Here is a 24,791-nt window from a genome sequence, read left to right as displayed (position 1 = left end):
CACTAAACAAAAAACAAGCAATAATAAATAAATAAATGCCCCTTATATGTTAAAATAAAATAAAATAACAAATTAGTATTCATTCTAATTTCCAAATCTTTCCTAACATTAAAGATGTTCATTTTCTGTGTAATTTTTTTTATATAATCTATAATCCATACATATATGCTAAAAAAACATTAGGGAAAAGCCTTAGAAGTTCATTGTGAGTTTTCACAATAAAGTTTTTCTTTAACTATAAAAAAGTATATATATATAATAAATAAGAAAAATAATAATAACGATATTATGCTCAATGATTACTAACTCAATATATAAGCATTGTCTTTCTTATTAGTATGAGCATCTTTTAATGCATAAAACTTCTTATAAGAATTTTTATGCAGGAGGCAAAATGTAGATACCCAATTCTAGTTATACAGAAAAATTACATTAAGGATGTTCTAAGCGTAGTAGAGCCTAGGGGTATTCCCGCTTAGGGTGTTCTAACTTATGGGCATTCCAAGCATAGAAGCGCCCAGGGCGTTCCAAACGCAGAAACACTCAAAGGTGTTCCAAGTACAGAAGTGCCTAGGCCTAGGGTGTTCCAAGCATAGAAGCGCCCAAGGGCATTCCAAACGCAGAAGCGCCTAGAGCGTTCCAAGTACAAAAGCGCTTAGTAGCATTCTAAGTGTAGAAGCACCCAGAAGCATTCCAAGCGTAAAAGCACCCAGCGGTGTTCCAAGTACGGAAGCACCCAGGGGCGTTCCAAGTGTAGAAGCACCCAAAGAGCGTTACAAGCATAAAAACACCCAAGAATAAGCATGGAACAACTATTTTCGCGAGGAAGTGAAAGTAACTTAGAACAAGTTGCAGGTTCATGAGTTACCTTCACATTTGGAATGTTCTAGAGAGTTTGGCTTAGTGGCTCAGATATGGAGAGAGTTAAGAGGACTTCCTCTTAACTTTTTCGTGAAATATATGTGCTTTACCCCTTTTTATTTCCTTACTCCTTAAAAATACATGTGACGCACTATCAAATTCCACTATTTCTTTTACTCAAAACTTATGCCCACTATTCAACTACATTGTCATCCTTTTAATATACCATTAAAATGTTAGCTTTAAAATTATTATAGTTTTGAATATGACAAAATGATGAAATTTGCTTGAATATTATTTGAGTAATCGTTGACAAATTCTTGAAATGATTTAACTCCCATGCATTTGTTTTTATATAAACACAAGCTTGACTCTTGAAGTTATTGAACTATATCTATAAGCTTGTATGACTTAAGTGTATGAGTGCTTATGATTCTCATTCATTAAAGTTTGATTTAAAGATTAAAAGAAAATCTTGATGCACTCATTAAGGATGAGTTTTGAATATCTTGTTTAATGATGAAAAAGAAAAAGGAGAGAAGAAAGACTAAATCAAATAGAGTTAAATAGGTCTTCATGTTTAATTAATGTGAGTGATGCTTAGCTAGGATTTTATTGAATATTATGTGCTAGTTATTATGGATATTCAATATATCTTGCTTAGCTACTGTGGGCATTGAATATCTTGTTTAACTGTTAAGGATATGATAAATAGTTTATTGCAAATCTTTAAAGAAAACTAGATGCATTGACTAAGGGGGAGCAACTCATTATGCATAAAGATTTAAAGCATTCATATTGAACATAGACATCGCACTTTGAATCTAGGAGTGTTTTGTCATCATAAAAAATAAAAGAAAGAGAATGTTGACTCTATATGTTTTTGATGATAGTAAAATATTCTCATTCATTTGTGTCTAATACCTTTACTTGAGTGTGCAGAAAATTAATATATGAAATTAATATATTAACTCTTCAAAGAGTATTTTTGAAAGAAAAAGAGGGATAAAATCAACAAGATGTAACTGTCTAACAAAGAGGAAGTTTATTGGTGAAACAAGGAAGAATGTTGGTTGATCAAAGTTTCAAATTGGAGAAATGGTAGGCTGAAGAGTTTGAGAAACAGAATCAACTTAGTCGACCAAGATAGTCGACTAAGTGCTCTCTGCCAAGATCTGCAAACCAGAAACATAATCAACTTAGTCGACCAAGTCAGTCGACTAAGAGCTCTTTGTATGTAATTTGAACTAGAGCACTACAAGACAGATTAACGGTTAGAACTCATCCTTAATTGTTTCCAACGGCCATAAATTGTCAAATTGCCATAAGAGTTGTTTCTCCAAGTATAAAAGGGTCTTCCAATAGTTCAAAATCAGTTTTTGAGAGAATCGAAGGCTTCCAAGTGATATAAAGCTGAAAAACCAGAAAATCTTCTCTGCACCTTACTGCATTTAAACGTCAATCTTTGTAATAGAGTTTAATACTTCATCTTGTACCATCTAGATCAAGTAAGTGATCATAGGTACTTCTTTATTTCTTCTCTTCTTGTACACTTGAGTGAGCGAGTCACTCTAAGGGATTTATTCAAGCTTGGATTGCTTGATTGAGTGTAAAGGTTCCAACTTAGCCTAGAAAAGTTGGTTATTGGATATTGGTTGATTCCGGTAAAAACCATTATTGTAGGTTGTGGTTGAGCCTTTGAAAAACCACTTTAGGTTTTGGTTAATCCAGTGAAAAACCATTGGTAAAGGTTGTGGTTGAGCCTTTGAAAAACCACTTTGGGTTTTGGTTGATCTCGTGAAAAACCATTACTAAAGGTTATGGCTGAGCCTACGAAAAGCCATTGTAAAAGTTTTGTGAAAGCTTGTGAATTCCACTATTTTTAGTGATTTGGTTTGAAAAATCCTTGGTTGAACAATCAAGTTAGTGGATGTAGATCTTGGACCGAACCACTCTAACTTGCTGTGCATTGTCTATTGTGTTTTTATTTTCTTTGTGCTAAAAATTAGTTCTTCATCTTATCAAGAGCTGATTTGTGCTATTCACCCCCCTCTAGCACATATTATTGGGACCAACAAGTGGTATCAGAACCTAACCCTTATTTTTAAGGCCTAACATCCTTAGGGTAGATCCTAATGGCTTTAGAAAATTTTGTTAATGTTGAGGGTCAATACATAAATATGCCTCATCTATTTAATAGATCAAACTATTCTTATTGGAGTACTAGAATGTCTATTTATGTTAGGGCTTATGACTATGAGATATGTGATGCCATTACCGATGGTCCTTTCATTCCAATGATTACAAATTCGGTAAATGGTGAGAAAACTCCCAAAGATAGAAATAAATGAACTGAAGTTGAAATGAGGAGAGTACAAATGAACTCTAAGGCCATGCACACTCTCATTTGTACACTTGATTATAGAGAATACAATAGAGTGTTCATGTGCAAAAGTGCCAAGAAAATTTGGTAAAAATTAAAAGAGTTATATGGAGAAACAAATATGAAAAAGGATTTGGAATACAACTCTTGTGAGAATCAATGCTCAACAAGCAACATGGCAAATGCAAACAAGGAATCAAGTGAAGATGAATACTCAAATCAAATTGAATTATGCTTCATGGCTCTTGAAGACATAAAGGTAACTTTTTCATCTTGTGAACTTAATTCATATGCTTTTGATGAATTGCATGATGCTTTTGAGGATTTAGCATTTGGGTTTGAGAAAATAAATATGAAGAGCAAGAAAATTATTTCCATACTTGATGTTGAAAATGAATTTTTGATGAAAACAAAAATTGACTTGGAAAAAGGATTTCAAAGCTTACCAAAAGAAAATTGATATTTTGGAAAATGGAAATTTTGATATGGAAATGAAATTTGAAGATTTATTGAATGAGAAACAAAAGGCTTTCATGAATTCCTCATTTTTCAAAATGACTAAAGGCAATTATTGCACATGTTATAGTTATTGTTCATATACTTGTCCAATTAAAAAATGTGTGCCTTACAAATTTAGACAAGTGTGGGTTCCAAAAGGAACTTTATGCAACGAGACTAACTTTCAAGGATCCAAAGAAATTTGAATACTAAAGATCAAATGAAAAATGCCTCTTGTAGGTGTGCTAGAGCAAGGATAAACAAGTCTTGAAGAATGAATGCTCTTGAGTCACACATAAAGGAAAATGGGTGATTTCTATGCTAATTTTTTTTTAAATGAGGATCTTGATTGCTTATTTATTGAATGTTTCATTCATTTGGCTTGGTTTCTAAAATTGTTTGCTACATTGAAAATCTTAGTTGCCTATTCTTGCTTGAATATTAAGTGCATAATTTTTTGAGCTTTATTGATCAATCTTGGCTATGCAACTTGATTTGATATCATACATACTATAAGTTGCAAGGACGTAAGAATCAAATGATTGAGTATGTACTTATATTTGATCTTGAATATATTATCAATTTGATCTTGAATATATTATCATTCTTGTTTTGAGAAAATTATTTTATTAAGATTGATTGATTATGGAAAATTGTTTCTATAAAATTTCCTCATGATTTATGACATTGTTTCTATACTACTTCTTTGAGGAAAAATGATTTTTGTGGATAATTTTGAAACATGAAAGGTTAGATAATGTGATAGAAATATGAGCATACTTGATGACTTACACTCACACCTATTCAAGTAGCCTAAGACAAGGAAAATTGAGTTACAAAAAAATTTGTCTTTGATTTCCTTGTGCTTAACATAAGTTGACCATTTGAACAATCTTGATTTACATTCTAGAACTTGCTTGAATAGTTCAAGATGGTTGACAACGAGCTTGAAAGTTTTAACTACTTTGATTGGTACTTTTAAAGCAAAATGAGCTTAAATGAGAAAAATGTTGCCATCCTTTAAGTTTAGAATGATTTATGAATTGAACAAGTGTCTTTCATAATGAAAATACTCATGACTTGTTCTTATTGGATGTGCATGCTTGCTTGTTAACTTGAATGGTCATAAGGGCATTTTTGGAACATAATTGTGTGATATTTGCAAATGACCCTTGACATGCATATACATGATTCATTATCCCCATTACACATTTCATAAATCATTTAGAGCATAATGAAACAAAATTGAGTGACATTGAGCTCATGATTTTTCACAAAACAAGTCTAATATTGAATGTTTCAATTTAAAAAGTTTGCAAAGAAAGATTAAATCTTTATCAATTGATTTTCTTGCGAAATCTTTTTATTCTCTTTGATTGAAATTAATTTTTTATTTTTAATGACACAGCATGATTAAGCAAACTTGATTTGATAGATTTATATAAATTGCACAAATTTGATGTTGCTTGGTATTTCTCTTATGATTGGTGAAATTGATTTAAAGGGACTTCTTAAGCATGATTTTGAGTGTGATAATTTAACATTAATGGAATTTTTTCAAGCAAAAGAACATATCTATTTGCAATGTTTGGCATCCTTGAGATTATAATGATTTCAATGATATATAACTTGAACAAGTATACCTTGTGTTGAAAATGCTATTATATCTTGTTCTTGTTACAAATGATTGCTTGAATAACCTCAAGAGCATTTTTGTCCATATGCTGAAAAATTGTAGAAAATGCTAAATTCGATGCTTATTATGCTTAAACATTGTTTAAATACTTGTTATACATGTTATAAGTCATAATCACGCATCATGATGTAAATTGAATATGTTTGAGCATATTAAAGGCATGATTCTTCAAATGAGCATTTCAACTTTTTAGCACTTGTGAACAATGAGCAATAAAAGCCAAAATTTAAGTTCACATGTTTTTCTTGAAGAATCTTTGATCATACATGTCTAAAACGATGTTTTCACATGGTTGAAATGAAATTCTAAATTGTTCTCACACAAATCCATGTTTTGAGATCATTATACCTTAGCATATTGCATGTTTTGCACCTTTCTTTGGATTTTCAATATGCAGGAATCAAGCATAATTGACTTTTCAACATTGCTAGTCGACTATTGTAGAACAAAATGCAAACAATGCTGCTAGACCCAAGGGATATGTAGTTGACTCTTGAGTGCTCTAAAGGCAAAATGGACAGGTTTTGAATTCCAAAATGTCTTTTTACTTTACATCTTGTCCATTACAATATTTTATTCCCTATATTTCCTTTTTCAAAGATGATTCTTGACTCTTAAAAACATGCAACATGAATACTCTCATGATCATTTGGTGTAAGTACATGTTTTTGAAATTGCAAAACTTGCTGAAAAATGGGAAATCCTTTTTGATGACATAAATCTATCTATTCCCAAGCATGACACTCATTTTGATTCCATAAATTCTCATGTATTTACAACGACAAAATAGAAATATGAGAAATTGTTCATCAATGCTTGAATTTGTTAATTCGATTGGATTTTCATATGCATATATAGAAAATATCTTCTTATGAAAATTAAAATGTTCAAATGCTAATCTAGGAACAATTCTTGAAATATATTTTACGTTTGTGCTTAAATGATTGTTTCAAAATTGATTTCTTTATTATGCATACAAACTTGATTAAGATGAACTCGTCAAACTTAATGAAAATATTCTTGGTTCATCTACTGTATTAGTCAAGACGCATGCTTATATGATTTTTTTTTATGCTTGACCTTAAGGTTTGAAATCTAAAACTTGACTTGAGCTATGCATTTGAATATGAATTTAATTGTCAAGTTTGATCATAGCATATATTGTGAGTTGACATAGTTGAAATTTACTTTGAATATGCATTTAAATGTTAACTATGTCTTCATTGAGCCTTAATGTTTACATGATTTAAAAATTTTGTGTGCATCCAACTTTAACTTATAGGTCACCATAAACAACTTGACATGTCAAATAAAATATGGCCTATAGCTCTAGTTAGCAATGAATGTCTAATGTGCTTGGATTAAATATCTCTTTCTTGAATCTTGATAATTGGTATTCATTGATGATTGAATGTTCACTTTGAATATATTCATGAGTTGAGTGCTCTACTTTCAATAGTCTATAACAATTGATATCACTCATGAATCATGAATTATTGAGAAATTGCATGTACCTTGAACTTCAATGGTTGCGTATTTTTTGAATGGGTATATGTTTATATTGAACTCATGCTTGCATTTTGATGAACAAAATTGGAATCATGGTTAAGGAAGATAGCCATGTTGTTTCTTGTTATCATGTTTATGTTTTTTTGATCATAACTTTCATACATGATTGCAATAAATGCAAAATGCTTTAGTCATGCTTCATTAATAATGATATGCCTTTTGTGAAAGTTCTTCTTGAATTGACAATTTCATATATAATATGGAGAATACATCTTGCAATGGTTGCTTCAAAATGATTTCGATGAATGACCACTTGGAATTGATTAGGAAGAATACTCACTAAAAATGCTTAATGATGATATTTTTTAATTTCTCCTTGAGTTGCTATTTTCATGTATGAATTAGGGAATTTCTTGGAAATGCTTGATTGATATTGCTTGGCTGATTGATATTGAGAATAAATAATGAATGCTTGATGATGAATGATACTACTTGATGATAATTGAGAATGATGCTTGAAGACTAATGATACCTTAGACATGCCTAGGAACTACTTTGCAAATATTTCTTGAAATGTGAGTATTCAATGTATATGTTGAACATTTATTCAAATGCTCATACTATTTTTTAGTTCCATGAATACTTGAGTATTAGGAAAATAAATTGGATATCCATTTGAATGCTAATTTATTCTAGACTCATGATTTCTCTCCTAATGTTTGATCTATTAAGGGTCTTTAACAATTTGTGTTGAACTTATGATTTCTTAAGGGGGAGTCAATCATTGTCCTTGATATCATAAGGAATTAAGATCTTCAACAACAAGGCTTGGTGAGAATTCAATATTTGGTGTTCTTCGCTACCGATAACATCTTTCTAAACACCAAAATTGATATTGTGTCTTATATTGCTTCTCACTTAAACTTGAATGTTGAAATGCATAATTGGTATCAAGCCTTAAGTTTTCTCAATTAGTGTCTAGCTTTAAAATTAGCATCAAGCTTTATAATTCTCTTCTTTCTTAAGCTTTAAATTGATCATATCTTTCTTAAATGTTTTGAGCCTTGAAGTTGATATGCTTGGAATGCTTAGTGATACGTGAAGTCTCTACTAGTGCTTTACCAATTGACATAATGAGCTTTAAAATGATTCCATCTCTCATAATTGGTATTGTGCTTTACAAAGGAGGAGATTTTACTTACATCTATCAATTGGTTTATTGAGCTTTAACACTTGGTATTGGAGTTGAAATATTGCTTATGTGCTTATTGAACATCTTTGTGCTTATCTTTCTTGAACTTCATAAATGTTATTTTTCTTAGTGACATGGTTGAGGATATTAAGTGCATATATATGATGACTTGGTGACTTTGTGGTTACATATCCATGGTCTGAACACTTATATTTTTGATGGATTTTGCTAACCATTATTTCTTGAGTTTAAATGTTTAATGCTCACTCTTCTTAACCTTTTTGATATAACAAAAAAGGGGAGAAGGTTTATGAGCAAATTTAACTTTATGTATATGTTGAGGGGGAGATTTTAAAATCATTTCAAATGCAAATTATGCTCATAGTTTTGTCATATCAAAAAGGGAGAGATTGTTAGCTTTAAAATTATTATAGTTTTGATTATGACAAAATGATGAAATTTGCTTGAATAGTATTTGAGTAATATTTGACAAATTCTTGAAATGATTTAACTCTCATACATTTGTTCTTACATAGACACAAGCTTGACTCTTGAAGTCATTGAACTATATCTATAAGCTTGTATGACTTAAGTGTATGAGTGCTTATGATTCTCGTTCATTAAAGTTTGATTTAAAGATTAAAGGAAAATCTTGATGCACTTATTAAAGGGGAGTTTTGAATATCTTGTTTAATGATGAAAAAGAAAAAGGAGAGAAGGAAGACTAAATCAAATAGAGTTAAATAGGTCTTCATGTTTAATTTATGTGTGTGATGCTTAGTTAGGATTTTATTGAATATTATGTGTTAGTTATTATGGATATTCAATATATCTTACTTAGCTACTGTGGGCATTGTATATCTTGTTTAGCTGTTATGGATATTATAAATAGTTTATTGCAAATCTTTAAAGAAAACTAGATGCATTGACTAAGGGGGAACAACTCATTATGCATAAAGATTTAAAGCATTCATATTGAACATAGACATTGCACTTTGAATCTAGGAGTGTTTTGTCATCATCAAAAATAAAAGAAAGAGAATGTTGATTCTATATGTTTTTGATGATAGCAAAATATTCTCATTCATTTATGTCTAATACCTTTACTTGAGTGTGCAAGAAATTAATATATGAAATTAATTTATTAACTCTTCAAAGAGTATTTTTGAAAGAAAAATAGGGATAAATCAATAAGATGTAACTGTCTAACAAAAAGGAAGCTTATTGGTGAAACAAGGAAGAATGTTGGTTGATCAAAGTTTCAAATTGAAGAAATGGCGGGCTGAAGAGTTTGAGAAACAAAATCAACTTAGTCGACCAAGACAGTCGACTAAGTGCTCTCTGCCAAGATTTGTAAACCAGAAACAGAATCAACTTAGTCGACCAAGTTAGTCGACTAAGAGCTCTCTGTCTGCAATTTGAACCAGAGCACTACAAGACAGATTAACGGTTAGAACTCATCCTCAACTATTTTCAACTGTCATAAACTGTCGAATTGCCATCAGAGTTGTTTCTCCAAGTATAAAAAGGTCTTCCAATGGTTAGAAATCAATTTTTGAGAGAATTGAAGGCTTCCAAGTGATATAAAGTTGAAAAACCAGAAAATCTTCTCTGTACCTTACTGCACTTAAACGCCAATTTTTGTAATAGAGTTCAGCACTTCATCTTGTACAATCTAGATCAAGTAAATGATCATAGATACTTCTTTATTTCTTTTCTTCTTGTACACTTAGAGTGAGTGAGTCACTCTAAGAGATTTATTCAAGCTTGGATTGCTTGATTGAGTATAAAGGTTCCAACTTAGCCTAGAAAAGTTGGTTGTTGGGTTTTGGTTGATCCCGGTAAAAACCATTGTTGTAGGTTGTGGTTGAGTCTTTAAAAAACCACTTTGGGTTTTGGTTGATCCCGTGAAAAACCATTGCTAAAAGTTGTGGTTGAGCCTTTGAAAAACCACTTTGGGTTTTGATTGATCCCGTGAAAAATCATTGCTAAAGGTTGTGGCTGAGCCTGCGAAAAGCCGTTGTAAAAGCTTGGTGGAAGCTTGTGAATTCCACTATTTTTAGTGATTTGGTTTGGAAAATCTTTGGTAGAACAATCAAAGTAGTGGATGTAAATCTTGCACCGAACCACTCTAAATTGTTGTGCATTGTCTATTGTGTTTTTATTTTCTTTGTGTTGAAAATTAATTCCTCATCTTATCAATAGCTGATTTGTGCTATTCATCCCCCCTCTAACACATATTATTGGGACCAACAAAAACGTTCTTCAACTGCTCTTCCATGATAAGCACGTTCTCCCATGATTAAACGTGCTCTTTTAACTATTCTTAAGAAAGTGCTCCTATTCAATATAAATAGGAGGTTGGGAGTTAAAGAAAGGGAATTAAACATCTAGCAAAGATTACTCTAAAAGCTCTCTCTAGATTCCTCTAAGCATTCTTTCTCTTCAACCTTTCCCATTTGCCGTTATCCGTCACCTCTTTCACTTTTTCTCATCTCTCACCACTTGCCACGCAAAGCACTTGCGCTTCAAAGACTGTTCCAGTCTTCCTCTCTGTCGCCTCTAGCGCATCCCAATTTACTCATTGCAACACGTCCTTTCTCTCTAACAAAAAGAAACCCCCTACAGGGGTAGGCGACTATACTCCTGCAACTGCCAGTGAACTCACGACAAGACTCAAAGCCAAAAGATTCATCATCTTTATCTTCTTCCTGTCGCAATTTCCTCATTGTTATGAGATTCTATTGGTTGCAAATCTCCATTTTAAGACTCAAGACAATATGCTTCCAAGCTCAAATTCAAGTTTAAGAAACGTTGTCCGCAGTCCACGTTGCATGCAGCGATTAGGAAATTGACGCGTTGCCACTGACTCAACCACGTTGTTTTGTACGTGGCTGCTTTTCGATGCCTTATAACTACACCTATAAAGAACAAAAAATTCGAGAAAAGCTAGACGAAGCTTGAGCCCAATGCTTTCAGGCGGTAAGCATGGAGAAAAGCCCTTTCTACTAGTTTTGTTCGGCCCCATTAGGTCCACTCTGTTCCAAATGAAACAAGATCCATCATATAAATTTTACGAAATTAAACTATAGAAAATAATGAAGTGCACGATAATGAAATGTCTCATGTAGACATTCATATGTGTAAAAAAGAAACATCAACGTATTTGAGTATTTAATTTATTAATTATTATATAATTTTAAAAAAATTATTAATGTTTGATTCAAAAATATTTTATAAAGTTTACATTTATATATTTTTTAATCGAAAATATTACATTTATAAATTCCTCTTGATAAAAAAAATTTAGAAAGAAGTTTTTGCCCTTTTTGTTTTTATGGTTTCAGGCCGTTGGATCTTGTGAGGTTCATTGAAGGTCGTTGGATTAAGAGAGATACTAAAACCCAAAACCCTCAGCCCTCTTCATTCTGCCACTTTGACAACGCTGGTTTATTATTGTGGTGAACATCCCCGCCGTCGTCGCTGGCCACCACTCTTTACTACGACCACCGCTGACACAGGTTGGTTGCTGCTTTTTATCCTTGTAACGGTATTAATTGTTTTGCCTTTTTGTAAAATTTCTTTGTTACGTCAATTTTCCTGGGATCTTATAGAATCCGTAAGCATAGTCCAGTTTTGGGTATTTCTCTCTTTTTCTATTTACTTTGTTCTAGTTCTCTTATATATGAATTTATCTCAGTTATTGGTCTTTTTTTTTTGAAGTTTTTCTACAAATTTGAAGAAAACCCAGTTTAGATTTCTTCGTTTCTTCGAATTTATTTATCTTTAGCTTCTGCCATTACTCTATCTTGAATTTCTGTGTGTTGTGGGTCTTCCTATTCTTGTGTTAAATGTACAAAAACGCAGAGCTAAAAGTGAAGGATACTTTGATGGTACTTTGGTTAATTGTGAATTGGTGATAGATATTAGATAATGCCTAATCTTGGTAATACATTAGGCAATGCACTTCTTTTTGTTTTGTATTTCTTTGTGTATTTGTCTCATCCCTCAGGCCATTTGAGGATTTTAGCTTGTTGTGCCTTTGCCTGTAGAACGTAAAACCCCTCACTGTATCATTAAACTGTATTCGATTACGAAGTAATTGTCTCACTAATAAAAAAATCATCTCTCCAAACATTTGATTTCTTTGCTCTAAACCTTGTAAAGGGGTTCTTCTGTGGTAGCGAGAGAGATAGTGTTGTGGACAAGTAAAACAGTATGTATTCGGAGGCGATGGAGAGAAAGACTGGAGTAGTCCTTGAAGTGCTGAGTGCTGTAGCTGGCAGTAATTGATAAAATGTAGAGAATAGGAAGCAGAGGAGCTAGAGCTAAGTAGAAGAGAATTGAGAGGGAGTGTTTAGAGAGAGCTTAGAAAGGAGTCTGCTGATTTGCTGCTCTTTCCTCCCAAAAAATCACAAATGAATTGTCACAGCGCCTATACCAAGTAGAGGCAGTTACCCAAACGAGCACTTATTATGACAAGTGACAAGAAGCCATTACTTTGTTCCAGCGGTTGGTATCTGTCATGCCATTGCTAAACTGTAATATGATATATGTCACCTTATGGATTCTACTTAATAAAACTTGAAAGAGATTTTAATATTGATCCAGTTTCTCTTACAGATTCAGTGTTGTCAATAGTGTGTTTATAATGGTTTGTTAGCGTATATCAATTCTGATTGTATATCTAGGCCGTACTTAAAATGTGCTACCACCTAGTTTTCTCTCTTAAGTTGTGCAGATATCCTGCCAAATCAGTGTCGAACTTTTGATTATAGACAGTATACATTTGATTGTAAATATTTATACTTTAAATGCCATATCAAGTTCTGGGTAAACATTGTAACTCTCCAATATTTCCTGGCACTTTACGTCCTTATTCTTTTGTTTTGATGTTATTATTTTGTCTTGCTGCATGATATCTAATACCTTCATTCTGCTGTTTGCTCAGTTTGCGGGTTTGGATAGCATAGAAGGCCAAAAATGGCAACTCAGCAAGAAGGAGAAGCATCTCAGCAAACCACAAGTACTCCAGCTACCAGTCTAACGGAACTGGTGCGGGAAAGATATCAGAAAATGAAGGAGCATGCTGAAACTTATCCTTATGTTTGGGCGTCGTACACACTTGTTTATGGTGGTTTGGCACTTTGGACTGCTTACAGATGGAGAAAGCTTCGCAAGACTGAGGACAGAGTTCGAGTCCTCCAAGAGAGACTCCGCAAACTTATTGAAAATGAGGAAGCTGCAAACTCTGCTAAATCCGTTTCAAAGGCTCCGACATCTGTTGATAAAACACCTAGGTAGTGCAAGTTTCTTTTATGTAGGAAAAAGAAATTATTCAGATTTGGACTGCATGACCGATAATTTTGTCAAATTACTGAGTAATGAAGATAGTGTAAAAAACTTTACATTATTATTATTTTTGATCACATTTATATTAATTTTCTCAAAATGGGGATTTAAGACAGTTTTTTCTTAATAAAATAATGATCAAATATATTTGTTTTAAGAGGAATTGCTACTTGAAGGTAGATATGAATTCTTATAGCACGTTAGGTTCACGGAATAGAGATAAATGAAATAGAATAATTATTGCGTGAGAATCGAATGAAGTGAGAATAGAATAGAATAAGTATTACGTAGTTTGGTATGACGAATGAAATAGGACATGAATAATTATTATGACTTGTTGCAATGTTTGGTCGGTAACGATAATTTTGAAATAAGAAAAGGATAGAAAATAAAAAAATAAAAAATATCTTTTATTATATATATAATTATTTTATTTTATTTTAAATATTAATATTTTATTTATAATTTAATCATGAATATTATAAAATATTAATATTTTATTTATAATTTAAATGTTATAATGATTATTTATTTTTAAATTATTTTATTTTAAACATTAATAATGTATAATTTATTTAAAATATTAAAAATGGATAGTTCAAATGTTAATATTTTATTTATACTTTAATCATTAATATTAAATGTTATTATGATTATTTATTTTTATTTTGTTTTATTTTTTAAATATTAACAATTTATATTTTATTTATAATATTAATATTTTATCATTTAAATACTAATATTATTTTTATAAATTAATTATTAATTTTTTAAATATTAATATTTTATTATAAATTAATTATTAATTTTTAAATATTAATATTTTATTTATAATTGAAATTTTATTATGATTATTTATTTTTATTTAATTTTATCTTTTAAATATTAATAATTTATATTTTTTAAGATATTAATAATTGATTATTTAAGTATTAATATTTTATTTATAATTTAATCATTAATATTATAAAATACTACTATTTTATTTATAATTTAAATGTTATTATGATTATTTGTTTTTATTTTATTTTTTAAATATTTAATAATTTATAATTGATTTAAAATATTATTAATTGGTAATTTAATTTATAATTTAATTATTATTATGATTAAAATATTAATACTTTTAATTAATTTTAAATTCAAAATATTTTATAATATATAATTAATAACTTAACCTTTTATTATAATAAGATTTATTTTTCTCTATTTGCATTTTTCTTTTTTTAATTTAAAATTCACTTATTAATTTAAAAATTAATATTTTAAAATATTAAATTTTTATTTGTAATTTGAATATATTATAACTAAAATATAAAAAAATATTAATAATTTTTTAATTTTAATTTTAAATATTAATTTTTTAAGTTTAAATTTGTAATTTTTAAAAATAAATAAGTACATTTTAATCTAAAATGTTTGAATTTTATTTCCATGAGTGTGAAATAACTAATATCATGAGAGAAGATGGAATTAGCTATTCCAAGAGCAAACCAAATAAGGGGATAAAATTTTGTAAGGAATAGAGGGAGAGTGGCTTAGCCATTCCTCAAACCAATCATGACCTTATTTGTACTTGGTATCTACATTAATGAAATATCAAGGAGTCTCAAAAACTACCAAAAAATCTGTAGATTCTGTATAATGACACCAGTGTGTTTTTTGAGAGCTCTTTAACTTGATAAATTTTTATAGACATGGGAGGATGCAAAGAATCAATAAGCAATGAAGTTGAGCAGATACCCTGTCTAGGTTTTCTTATATACACGGAAATACATGCATGTATGTATTTATATATATATGTATTTATATATATATATATATATATATATATATGCAGAGAGAGAGAGAGATTCATTGAAGTAGACAAGTAGACTAGTGATAATTATACAATTTGAAATTGTTCTAAAACAAATTAACCATCCAATGGTTAGTTGAATGTGTCCTATTTTGTGGGGGAGAACTTGGTTGCCTTTGGGCTTTCCTGAGTGTCTATGCTTTGGGTTTAGCTATGTGCTTTTCATTAATCACACAACTATAAATTGTAGCATTTCCACCTAATCCCATTAACCAAATTGAATCACAATCCCTTCTGCCAACTCCCTTTTCAATTATGAGTTGACATGTGAGAATCATAAGGTCGGATTAATTGAGTTTGAACTTTGAAACCATCCCCTCATTTTAATGCTATTCATTGAAAGCCTTTGGCTCAAGCAACCCTAGAGTTGGTAGCGCTCCAAACTTTCCTGACCCTAACCTCCTTCCCAATGAGGTTATTCCACCATTTGACAATTTAATTTTTATTTTGTCACAAGGACTTCCACTTTGTTTAATTTACATTAAAAAAAAATGAAAACTTTTAATTACATTGTCTTGTTTTAAAAAGAAATTTGAAATAAATTAATTATTTTAAAATTTACACTAAGATATAAATATTAAAATCTAAAATTATTTATGTCGAGATAAACGACTTTTATCGACAGAGCCAATCTAGGTGGTGTTGGTAATTAGTATTAAGACACTATCTTTGGAAAAGCCATTACTTTGTTCGTATGTTGACTTGAGTTAATTATTTGGACTAAGACTACCAAAAGTTTGTGCTATGTGTGTCGGTTTGTATGTGGTGGAGCCACCCAATTCAAATGCCGAGAGCGTGTTTTGAACGACTTTGAATAAAAGAATTTGGATACAAACCATGACCTGGATTCCATTGAAATTTTCAATTCCCTGTCTTTTTCTTTATTATCTATCAAAAAACATGGATGGTTGCATTAATGTTGGATAAGTAGTACTGTACATTATTTTTATTATTTTTATATAAATATTATAAATTTCACATTAATAAAAAATGTAATAAGTCTTGACTTATAATTAGTAAGAGTTTTTTTTTTTTTACATAACGAGTTGAACATATAGTCCCATACTCAACTCTTCATTGATATTAAAACTCCATGAGAGACATCAAGATTGAGATAGATCTAGATCAAGGTAGATCAGTCTTTTTTATGGATAAAAGAATTAGTACAACAAGCACGTTATACAATTAAGTGAGATAAAATATGATATATTCCACGTTAATAAGAGATAAATTTATAAATAAGAGTTTGTCTTCACTTAATATACATATTTTTTTAAATTAAAAATATAGACGATAATACAAGCACTATCCGTAAGGATAAAATATTGGGATTGTTTCTTTTCGAAAATATCAACAATGAATATTCCGCCCCATGTCCTCTCTTTGCCATTCATCATCGGCTAGCAAAAGGGTATGGGGATCATCAACTTAGAGCCTACATGTTCTTTATCATTTTACAAATTAGAGAAATACTCAAGTGTTCCTTAACTTGAAAAAGTTATGCTCTCCATCGGATTGCATAGAGCAAAGCTATGTTCTATTATTCCAGTATCTTCTTTTTTATGAAGTCGCCATCTTTGTAAAAAGGGGGGTATATAGAAAGAAAAAAGAAGCCAAAAAGGTGGCATGTGCCTTTCCATGTGGGTTCGATGCTACAAACAAAATATATAGGAATGGTGAAGAAAGCAAGCACATGCCTCTCCTAAACCTTCATTCTGGATCCCAATCTATGTTTTTTTCATTTATTATTCTCAATTATTATTTTATTTTTATTAGCAGCTTGCACATGGTTGAACCATGTTTGACAAGCTCTTCCCACCCGCCTCAATCATCAAAATATTGAAAGAAGAGAGAGGAAATGGGGAAAATGTAGAAGAAACAGAACAATTGTCAATTGTCATGTAGGTTTTAGAATGTGATCGAACTAATAAATAATTTAGGTTTATGAATCAGACATGTGTTCAAATATTGAAGTAGTATATAACAAGTTAACAAGTAGCTTATTTTCCATTTAGGCAATTTGGTTACTATCATGAAAGGAAAACGACATAGTACCTAAAATTATCTCTGAATTATTAAAGAGAATTTAAATAAATTTGTAATTTTTTTATTATTTTTAATTAAATTTTTATATTTTCATTTTAAGTCAAATAAACATTTATTGACTAATGGTTGATTAAATGTTGTTAATGAAAAAAATCATTTGTCATTCTATACTTACATGATATTGATTGTGGCATATTAACGTATCATAATAGATGATGATATAATATGCTAATGCGACATGTTAACATGATCATATTATATTTTCACTTTCAATATCAATACCACGTGAGCATAAAAATAACATTAATTATTACGATTGACGATTTGAACAGGGTAAATAATTCAGCTAGGAGCACGCAATTTTTTGGATAGCTTGAGTGTGACCATTAATGGAGGATAGAAGCTATTAAGACAATACCCAAAGATCCCCACATCGAAGAATAAGGCACTTAGGGGTTCTCTTTATTTTATTTTATTTATAATTAGCTTTATTTGTACTTTTTCTTTCATGCTATTTGTGATCATAAAGATCAAAGTTAATTTGAGCTTTGGCACTCAGTAGCAAAATTTACATAATTTTTTTTAAAAAGTGATATTTTAATTAATAGTAATTAATTAATCATTAGTTATAAGAGTTTATTTAATTTAAAATAAAAATATAAAAAATTAATTAAATTTAATAAAAGATTAAAAATTTATTTAAAATTTTTGAATAATTTAAAAAAATTTATAAATATTATGCCCTGTATATTCTATTTGACACCAAAGCTGATGCTCAAATTTCCTTGAATGTGAGATAAAAATGGAATGTGAAGAAATCATGTAGCATCCACATGTCTGTGTCTAAAACCACCAATAAGATGAACAGAAATAGTTTTGAGCATGTTAAAAGAGAACAAACGAGTAAGAAAAAAAAAACCCATCATTTTTATAATCCCTCTTGGCTTGTTGAGTTGAATCCAACAAAAATTGTAATGCTTAATTCAATATTTATTATGTTGTAGGGACTCTCAATAGAAAGGGACAGGAGAGAACAGGTTGGGTTTTCTATATTTTTACAAAGTTCAGTCAGAATGTAGTTACTTGCTTAACAGCCTGTTGTATAGTTGCCCTTGCCCAATCAAATAACTGCATGTCTTTCATTACCAATTCATCAGTATTAGAAGATAGGACAACTCTTACAACAGGACAATGCTCTCTCCATCCCTCATTTGTTTCATTTATTTCTGATCCCAAGCAACAGATAGTGTAGAAATTCAGCTTCTTTAAAGCCATGTATATCATGTCTATTTTTGTATTTGAGTAGTTCTTATCAGATTGCTAGAGAGAGATAGAAGATGTCTCACCACCAATCTATGTGGTAATTTAAGGGTAAACCCCAAAATCATTAGTAAAGGATAAGGTAGTTTTTCCATGTAAGATCCTTTTTTGATTGAGTTGTAGGACTAGACACTACCCTTTGGCTTCATCATTACAAGATTGTGATCACAAAATGAAAACCATATTAAAATTAAGATGCCTTTTGAAAAAAAAATAAAGTTTTCCTACATAGGAAATGATTAGGCTAACTTGATAAATATTCTCAATTGTATTTTTTTAGTTTATGCATCGAATTATACACTTTAATAGTTATTATAATATAACATACATATGAAAATTATGAATATGATAACTTTCTTAATAAGAATATCTTAAAATGATATTTCCCTTATAATAAATATTTTTGGCTTGGGTAGCAATTAGCAAACTCCTATGTTTTAACTTGCTTTTATTGTCCCTTGGAAAGTTGATTTGGGCAAAGAGAGTAGCCATTGGTATGGATCCATGAATAATGGGTTAGCTAGGGGTAGCTGCCATTGCCTATGAAAGAGTCAAAAACCCCATTTAATCAAAATGTTGAAAACAGTCCTTCCCTGTCCCACCTTTTTCCTTGGACCATGCTACATTTTCCCATTTATGATCTGCTAAGCCTTCCATTTTTTTCATGGTAAACTGACGTGAGTTTCATCTCTATCCACTAATCTTAGTGAGTTTCATCTCGATCCATTAATCTTTTAGTCCAATCACATCACTACACACACAGTCTTGACCTATTTTTCATTTTGTTAGGTATGCATATGTCGACCATCCCATTTTTTACATCATTATTGGAAAATTTGTAATTAACATAAATCTTAAGACGTCGGCCTGTCGGTCGGTCCAAATGCAAATAAACGAAAAATATCTATGAAATTCATCTTTTATTTTTTTTAAAAAAATATATGTACGGGAGTATTTTTTTTTATACAGAATGGGGTGATTACATGTTTTAATTATTCAGAAGAAAATTATATAGAATTTACAACTAGGGAAAGAGATTGTGCACATAATAGAGATCAAGAATGTGCATGGACTATTAATTTTGAGCAAAAGATGCTATGTTTTTTGTGCTATAGTAGTACCGACCATGGTATCAACTTTACCAATAGATTGTTGTATGTATTATACCAGATAGGCAACTTTGGAAAAAGGCAGGGGGACCCCTCGGACACATCTTCTATAAAATAATGCAAACGAACAAGGATCAAAAGAAAAAAGAAATTGCGAAAAGGAGGGGAGAGAAAGCAAAAGGTGATGCCACGTTAAGTTGCATTCTACCATCAAAAGACAAAGCAATATCCTATTTTGAGGGGTGGACATGACACACAGTTCTTACTTCTTAGCCTCGAAGGTAGATGAATTCCCGCTCTTTTACCAAATCTTCCACAATGTTCATGCCACCTCATCATCAATGTATCTAACATTGAAACAGTAAAATTTATAAATGTGAATGGATATCTTATAATTGGGTATTCTAAGTTATTTGATTTAATTAAAGAACATTCAAATAATTTATATTTAAATTCAAATAGGGTTTGAATAAAAAAAAAAATTACTACCCGTCACGGATACTCCAAAAATAACAAAAACTTACCTGTTGAGGTGGTAACAAAACTGGTTCTTAACTAAATAGTTTTACCACCCCTTTTGCATTGTATGAGGTAAACCAAACCTCGTTGGTTGAATTTAGAAAGAAAGAAATGGGTTGAAGTTGAGGGTGCTTAGTCGTGATTGTTGACCTTTTTATTGCTTTGTCCGTTTCGTATTGTTTGAACCTTTTGCAGGACATGGAATTCTCTCAGGAAATAGTATGACCGACAATTCATAGGCTAATACCATCAAACAAGAATCATTCTAATTTCCCAGCAACTTCATGTATGTGCAGATAAGAACGCAGTACCTCTTAATAACTAACAGATAAATATAAAGCAATTATTGTGTATTATAATTGATTCAATCCTGACTCATTTTAGTTTTGAAAAGAAGGGCAGACTAATGGTGTGGATGGGAGTCTTGAAGGAGCAGCAGGGCCAAGATGAAGTATGAAGTGAGCTAGTTAGCTCATTTTGTAATGCGAAGAAAGAGAATCAATCGAAATCTCTTTTATTAGGCAAAAGCAGAATTATCAAGTTGCTGACCTTTTAGGCCAACGACTTGACAACCTCCACAGGGGTATTAATAATGGATCAGCCTGTTTCCTTGAAAAGGAGGGATCCTACTAAAAGGGGAGATTGCTTTTGGTGAAATTACTTTTGCAGGTTTCATGAATGAAGTGATCATTTTCACCCTTCGGAGAGAAAATCCCTACCACCTAAGCATTATCTCCATCAACACCCCGCATTGGAATTGTTGAAGAAAACTACATCCATATGCCCAAATCTCTCTCTCTCTCATTAACAAACAAATGTGCCCACCAGAATCTCTCTTTATCAAAGATATAGGGGCCACCTCACTTACCACTCTCTCTCTCTCTCCCTCCCTCCCTTAAACATATGTTTCTGTCTTCATACTCCAAAATGAACATCTCATCTCCACCTTCTAGTCCGCTCTTCCCCACGTCTGTTTCTCTCCCTCTCCTACCACCGTTTCTACCTTCTTCTTTACTTCTACTCTTTCTCTTCGCTTGTTCACTTTAGATCAAAATTAACCCAAAAAAGAAAAACAGAAAAAACCTCTTCCAACATTTCCTATATTCTTGCAAGGTCATTGAGCCCTCGAAACTACCACCCATCTTACCATGAGTAAGCTTGTAGTGGAAATACATGATGCCTATGATCTCATACCCAAAGATGGTCAGGGTTCTGCAAGTCCATTTGTAGAAGTAGAATTTGATGAGCAACGTCAAAGGACTCAAACCAAGCACAAGGATCTTAATCCTTCTTGGAATCAAAAGCTTGTTTTCAATGTAGACAACCCCAGGGATCTTCCAAACAAGATCATTGATGTGACTGTGTACAATGATAGAAAAGGCAGTCATGGTCACCGTAAGAATTTTCTTGGTCGGGTCAGGATTTCAGGCGTTTCTGTCCCGTCGTCTGAAGCTGAGACCAGTATCCAACGCTATCCGCTTGATAAACTTGGCCTTTTTTCTCATGTCAAAGGTGATATTGCATTGAAACTTTATGCAGTGCATGATGGTGCTTCACATCACGCAGAGCCAGTACGTCCTACTCCTACAAGCATTCCTGAAAATGAAGAGAAATCCCCGTTTCAAGAAACCCAATTCCAGGAAACTCCATTTCAGGAAATCAACACCAATAATTTTGATGAAGAGATCAAGGCAGAAGAGAAGAAGAAGAAAAAGAAAAAGAAAGAGCAAGAAGTGAGGACCTTTCACTCTATAGGGACTGGAACTGGGGGTCCTCCTCCGGCTGCTCCGACTCCAATGTCTGCTGGGATAGGATTCGCAGCAATGAAGGAAAAGACACCGATGGTGGAGACTAGAGCAGATTTTGCCAAAGCAGCACCGCCGAGCGTAATGCATATGCAGTTGCCAAGGCAGAATCCTGAGTTCCTGTTGGTGGAAACCAGTCCGCCTTTGGCAGCGCGTTTGCGATACAGAGGAGGTGACAAGACTTCAAGCACTTATGATTTGGTGGAGCAGATGCGTTACTTGTATGTAAATGTGGTTAAGGCAAAGGATCTCCCTGTTATGGATATTTCAGGAAGCCTCGACCCTTATGTGGAAGTGAAGCTTGGGAACTACAAAGGCCAGACCAAACACTTGGAGAAGAATCAAAACCCGGTATGGAACCAAATCTTTGCTTTCTCAAAGGAAAGGCTGCAATCAAATCTGCTTGAAGTAATCGTGAAAGATAAGGATTTTGGCAAGGATGATTTTGTTGGGAAAGTTGTTTTTGATGTATCAGAAATACCTCTTCGAGTTCCACCAGATAGTCCATTGGCTCCTCAATGGTACAAATTGGCGGACAAAAAAGGGGACAAGGTTAAAGGGGAAATCATGCTGGCCGTGTGGATGGGAACACAAGCTGATGAGTCATTTCCTGAGGCATGGCACTCTGATGCACACAGCGTTAGCCACTCTAACCTGGCTAATACGCGATCAAAGGTTTATTTCTCCCCCAAGCTGTACTACCTTAGAATTCATGTCATGGAAGCTCAAGACCTCGTCCCACATGACAAAGGCCGACTCCCTGATCCATTTGTAAAGGTAGTGGTTGGTAAGCAGGTTAGACTTACAAAGCCAGTACAGCGAACTGTAAATCCAGTTTGGGATGACCAGCTTATGTTTGTTGTCTCTGAGCCTTTTGAGGATTACATAGATATACTTGTTGTCTCTGGCAAGGATGAGATTCTGGGGAGGGCGGTGATTCCACTTAGAGATGTGCCTCAAAGATTTGAAACTAGTAAGCCTCCTGATCCCCGCTGGCTTAGTCTGCACAAGCCTTCATTGGCAGAAGCGGAGGGTGAAAAAAGGAAAGAAAAATTCTCAAGCAGGATCCTCTTACGATTTTTTCTGGAGTCAGGGTACCATGTTCTTGATGAGTCCACACATTTCAGCAGTGATCTCCAGCCATCATCGAAGCACCTTAGGAAGCAAAACATTGGAATTCTGGAACTTGGGATTTTGAGTGCAAAGAATTTACTGCCTATGAAGATTAAGGAAGGTAAGATGACAGACGCATATTGTGTGGCTAAGTATGGGAACAAATGGGTTAGAACTAGAACTCTTCTTGATAATCTGTCTCCTAGATGGAACGAGCAGTATACTTGGGACGTTTATGACCCGTGTACTGTAATCACCATTGGAGTGTTTGACAATTCCCACGCCAATGGAAGCAAAGATGATGCAAGGGATGAGAGGATTGGGAAGGTGAGAATCCGGCTGTCAACACTTGAAACTGATCGCGTATATACTCATTACTACCCTTTGTTGGTTCTCACACCTTCTGGTTTGAAGAAACATGGGGAACTTCAACTGGCATTGAGGTTCACTTGCACAGCGTGGGTTAACATGGTGGCTCAATATGGGAGGCCATTGCTTCCCAAGATGCACTACGTGCATCCTATACCAGTCAGGCACATTGACTGGCTACGCTACCAAGCAATGCACATTGTGGCAGCAAGACTGCAAAGAGCAGAGCCTCCACTGAGGAAGGAGGTGGTTGAGTACATGTTGGATGTGGATTACCATATGTGGAGTCTCAGAAGAAGCAAAGCAAATTTCTACCGCATAATGTCAGTTCTTTCTGGGGTTACTGCTGTTTGCAAGTGGTTTAATGATATCTGCTACTGGAGAAACCCAATCACAACCTGTCTTGTGCATGTTTTGTTCTTGATACTTGTTTGTTACCCTGAACTGATATTGCCCACAATTTTCCTCTACCTATTTGTGATTGGGATATGGAACTACCGGTTCAGATCAAGACATCCACCTCATATGGATGCTCGGCTTTCACAAGCAGACAATGCACATCCAGATGAACTGGATGAGGAATTTGACTCATTTCCAACATCCAGACCGTCAGATATTGTAAGAATGAGGTATGATAGGCTCCGAAGTGTTGCAGGTAGGGTACAGACAGTGGTTGGAGACTTGGCAAGCCAAGGGGAAAGGGCTCAGGCAATTCTAAGCTGGCGTGATCCAAGAGCAACAGCAATCTTCATCATCTTTTCCTTGATCTGGGCTGTGTTCATTTATGTTACTCCATTCCAAGTGGTGGCCGTTCTATTTGGGCTCTATTGGCTGCGCCATCCTCGCTTCAGAAGCAAGATGCCCTCCGTGCCTGTCAACTTCTTCAAAAGATTACCATCCAAGTCAGACATGCTACTATGAGAAGAAAACTTCTCTCATCAGTTTTATCATTCGTTTAATCAGTTTGTGAATAAAGATGATTCAGTAAATAACTTAACAGATATTATAGCAGAAGATGAGGGGAGGGAAAAGCAACTATGCACTTTCTCCCTTGCTCCACTACCCCATAATAGAATCTCACTTTTCCTGCTTTAAGCTCTCAGCATTCTTCAGATTCATCTATAGAACCCACCATTCTTTTTGGCTGTAATTCAACATTTT

General features: G+C 32.7%; 2 protein-coding genes across 2 annotated transcripts; both read left to right on the top strand.

Moving 5' to 3' along the window:
• Window positions 1-11,520: 11,520 nt before the first annotated feature.
• On the top strand, window positions 11,521-13,654 carry LOC18593019 (uncharacterized). The gene is made up of 2 exons (XM_007020023.3): window positions 11,521-11,660; window positions 13,091-13,654. The coding sequence occupies exon 2, from the start codon at window positions 13,123-13,125 to the stop codon at window positions 13,441-13,443; it is 321 nt and encodes a 106-aa protein (XP_007020085.1). The 5' UTR covers window positions 11,521-11,660; window positions 13,091-13,122; the 3' UTR covers window positions 13,444-13,654.
• Window positions 13,655-20,935: 7,281 nt separating this feature from the next.
• LOC18593018 (C2 calcium/lipid-binding plant phosphoribosyltransferase family protein) lies at window positions 20,936-24,725 on the top strand. The gene has a single exon (XM_018125551.2). The coding sequence runs from the start codon at window positions 21,492-21,494 to the stop codon at window positions 24,549-24,551; it is 3,060 nt and encodes a 1,019-aa protein (XP_017981040.2). The 5' UTR covers window positions 20,936-21,491; the 3' UTR covers window positions 24,552-24,725.
• The last annotated feature ends 66 nt before the right edge of the window (window positions 24,726-24,791 follow it).

Source organism: Theobroma cacao, chromosome 8 (assembly GCF_053813885.1).
Source record: "Theobroma cacao isolate CCN51 chromosome 8, ASM5381388v1, whole genome shotgun sequence".
In the NCBI taxonomy this organism is placed as follows: domain Eukaryota; kingdom Viridiplantae; phylum Streptophyta; class Magnoliopsida; order Malvales; family Malvaceae; genus Theobroma; species Theobroma cacao.
The sequence above is the reverse complement of the archived record's forward strand: the minus strand, read 5'-3'. Positions and strand labels throughout refer to the sequence as shown.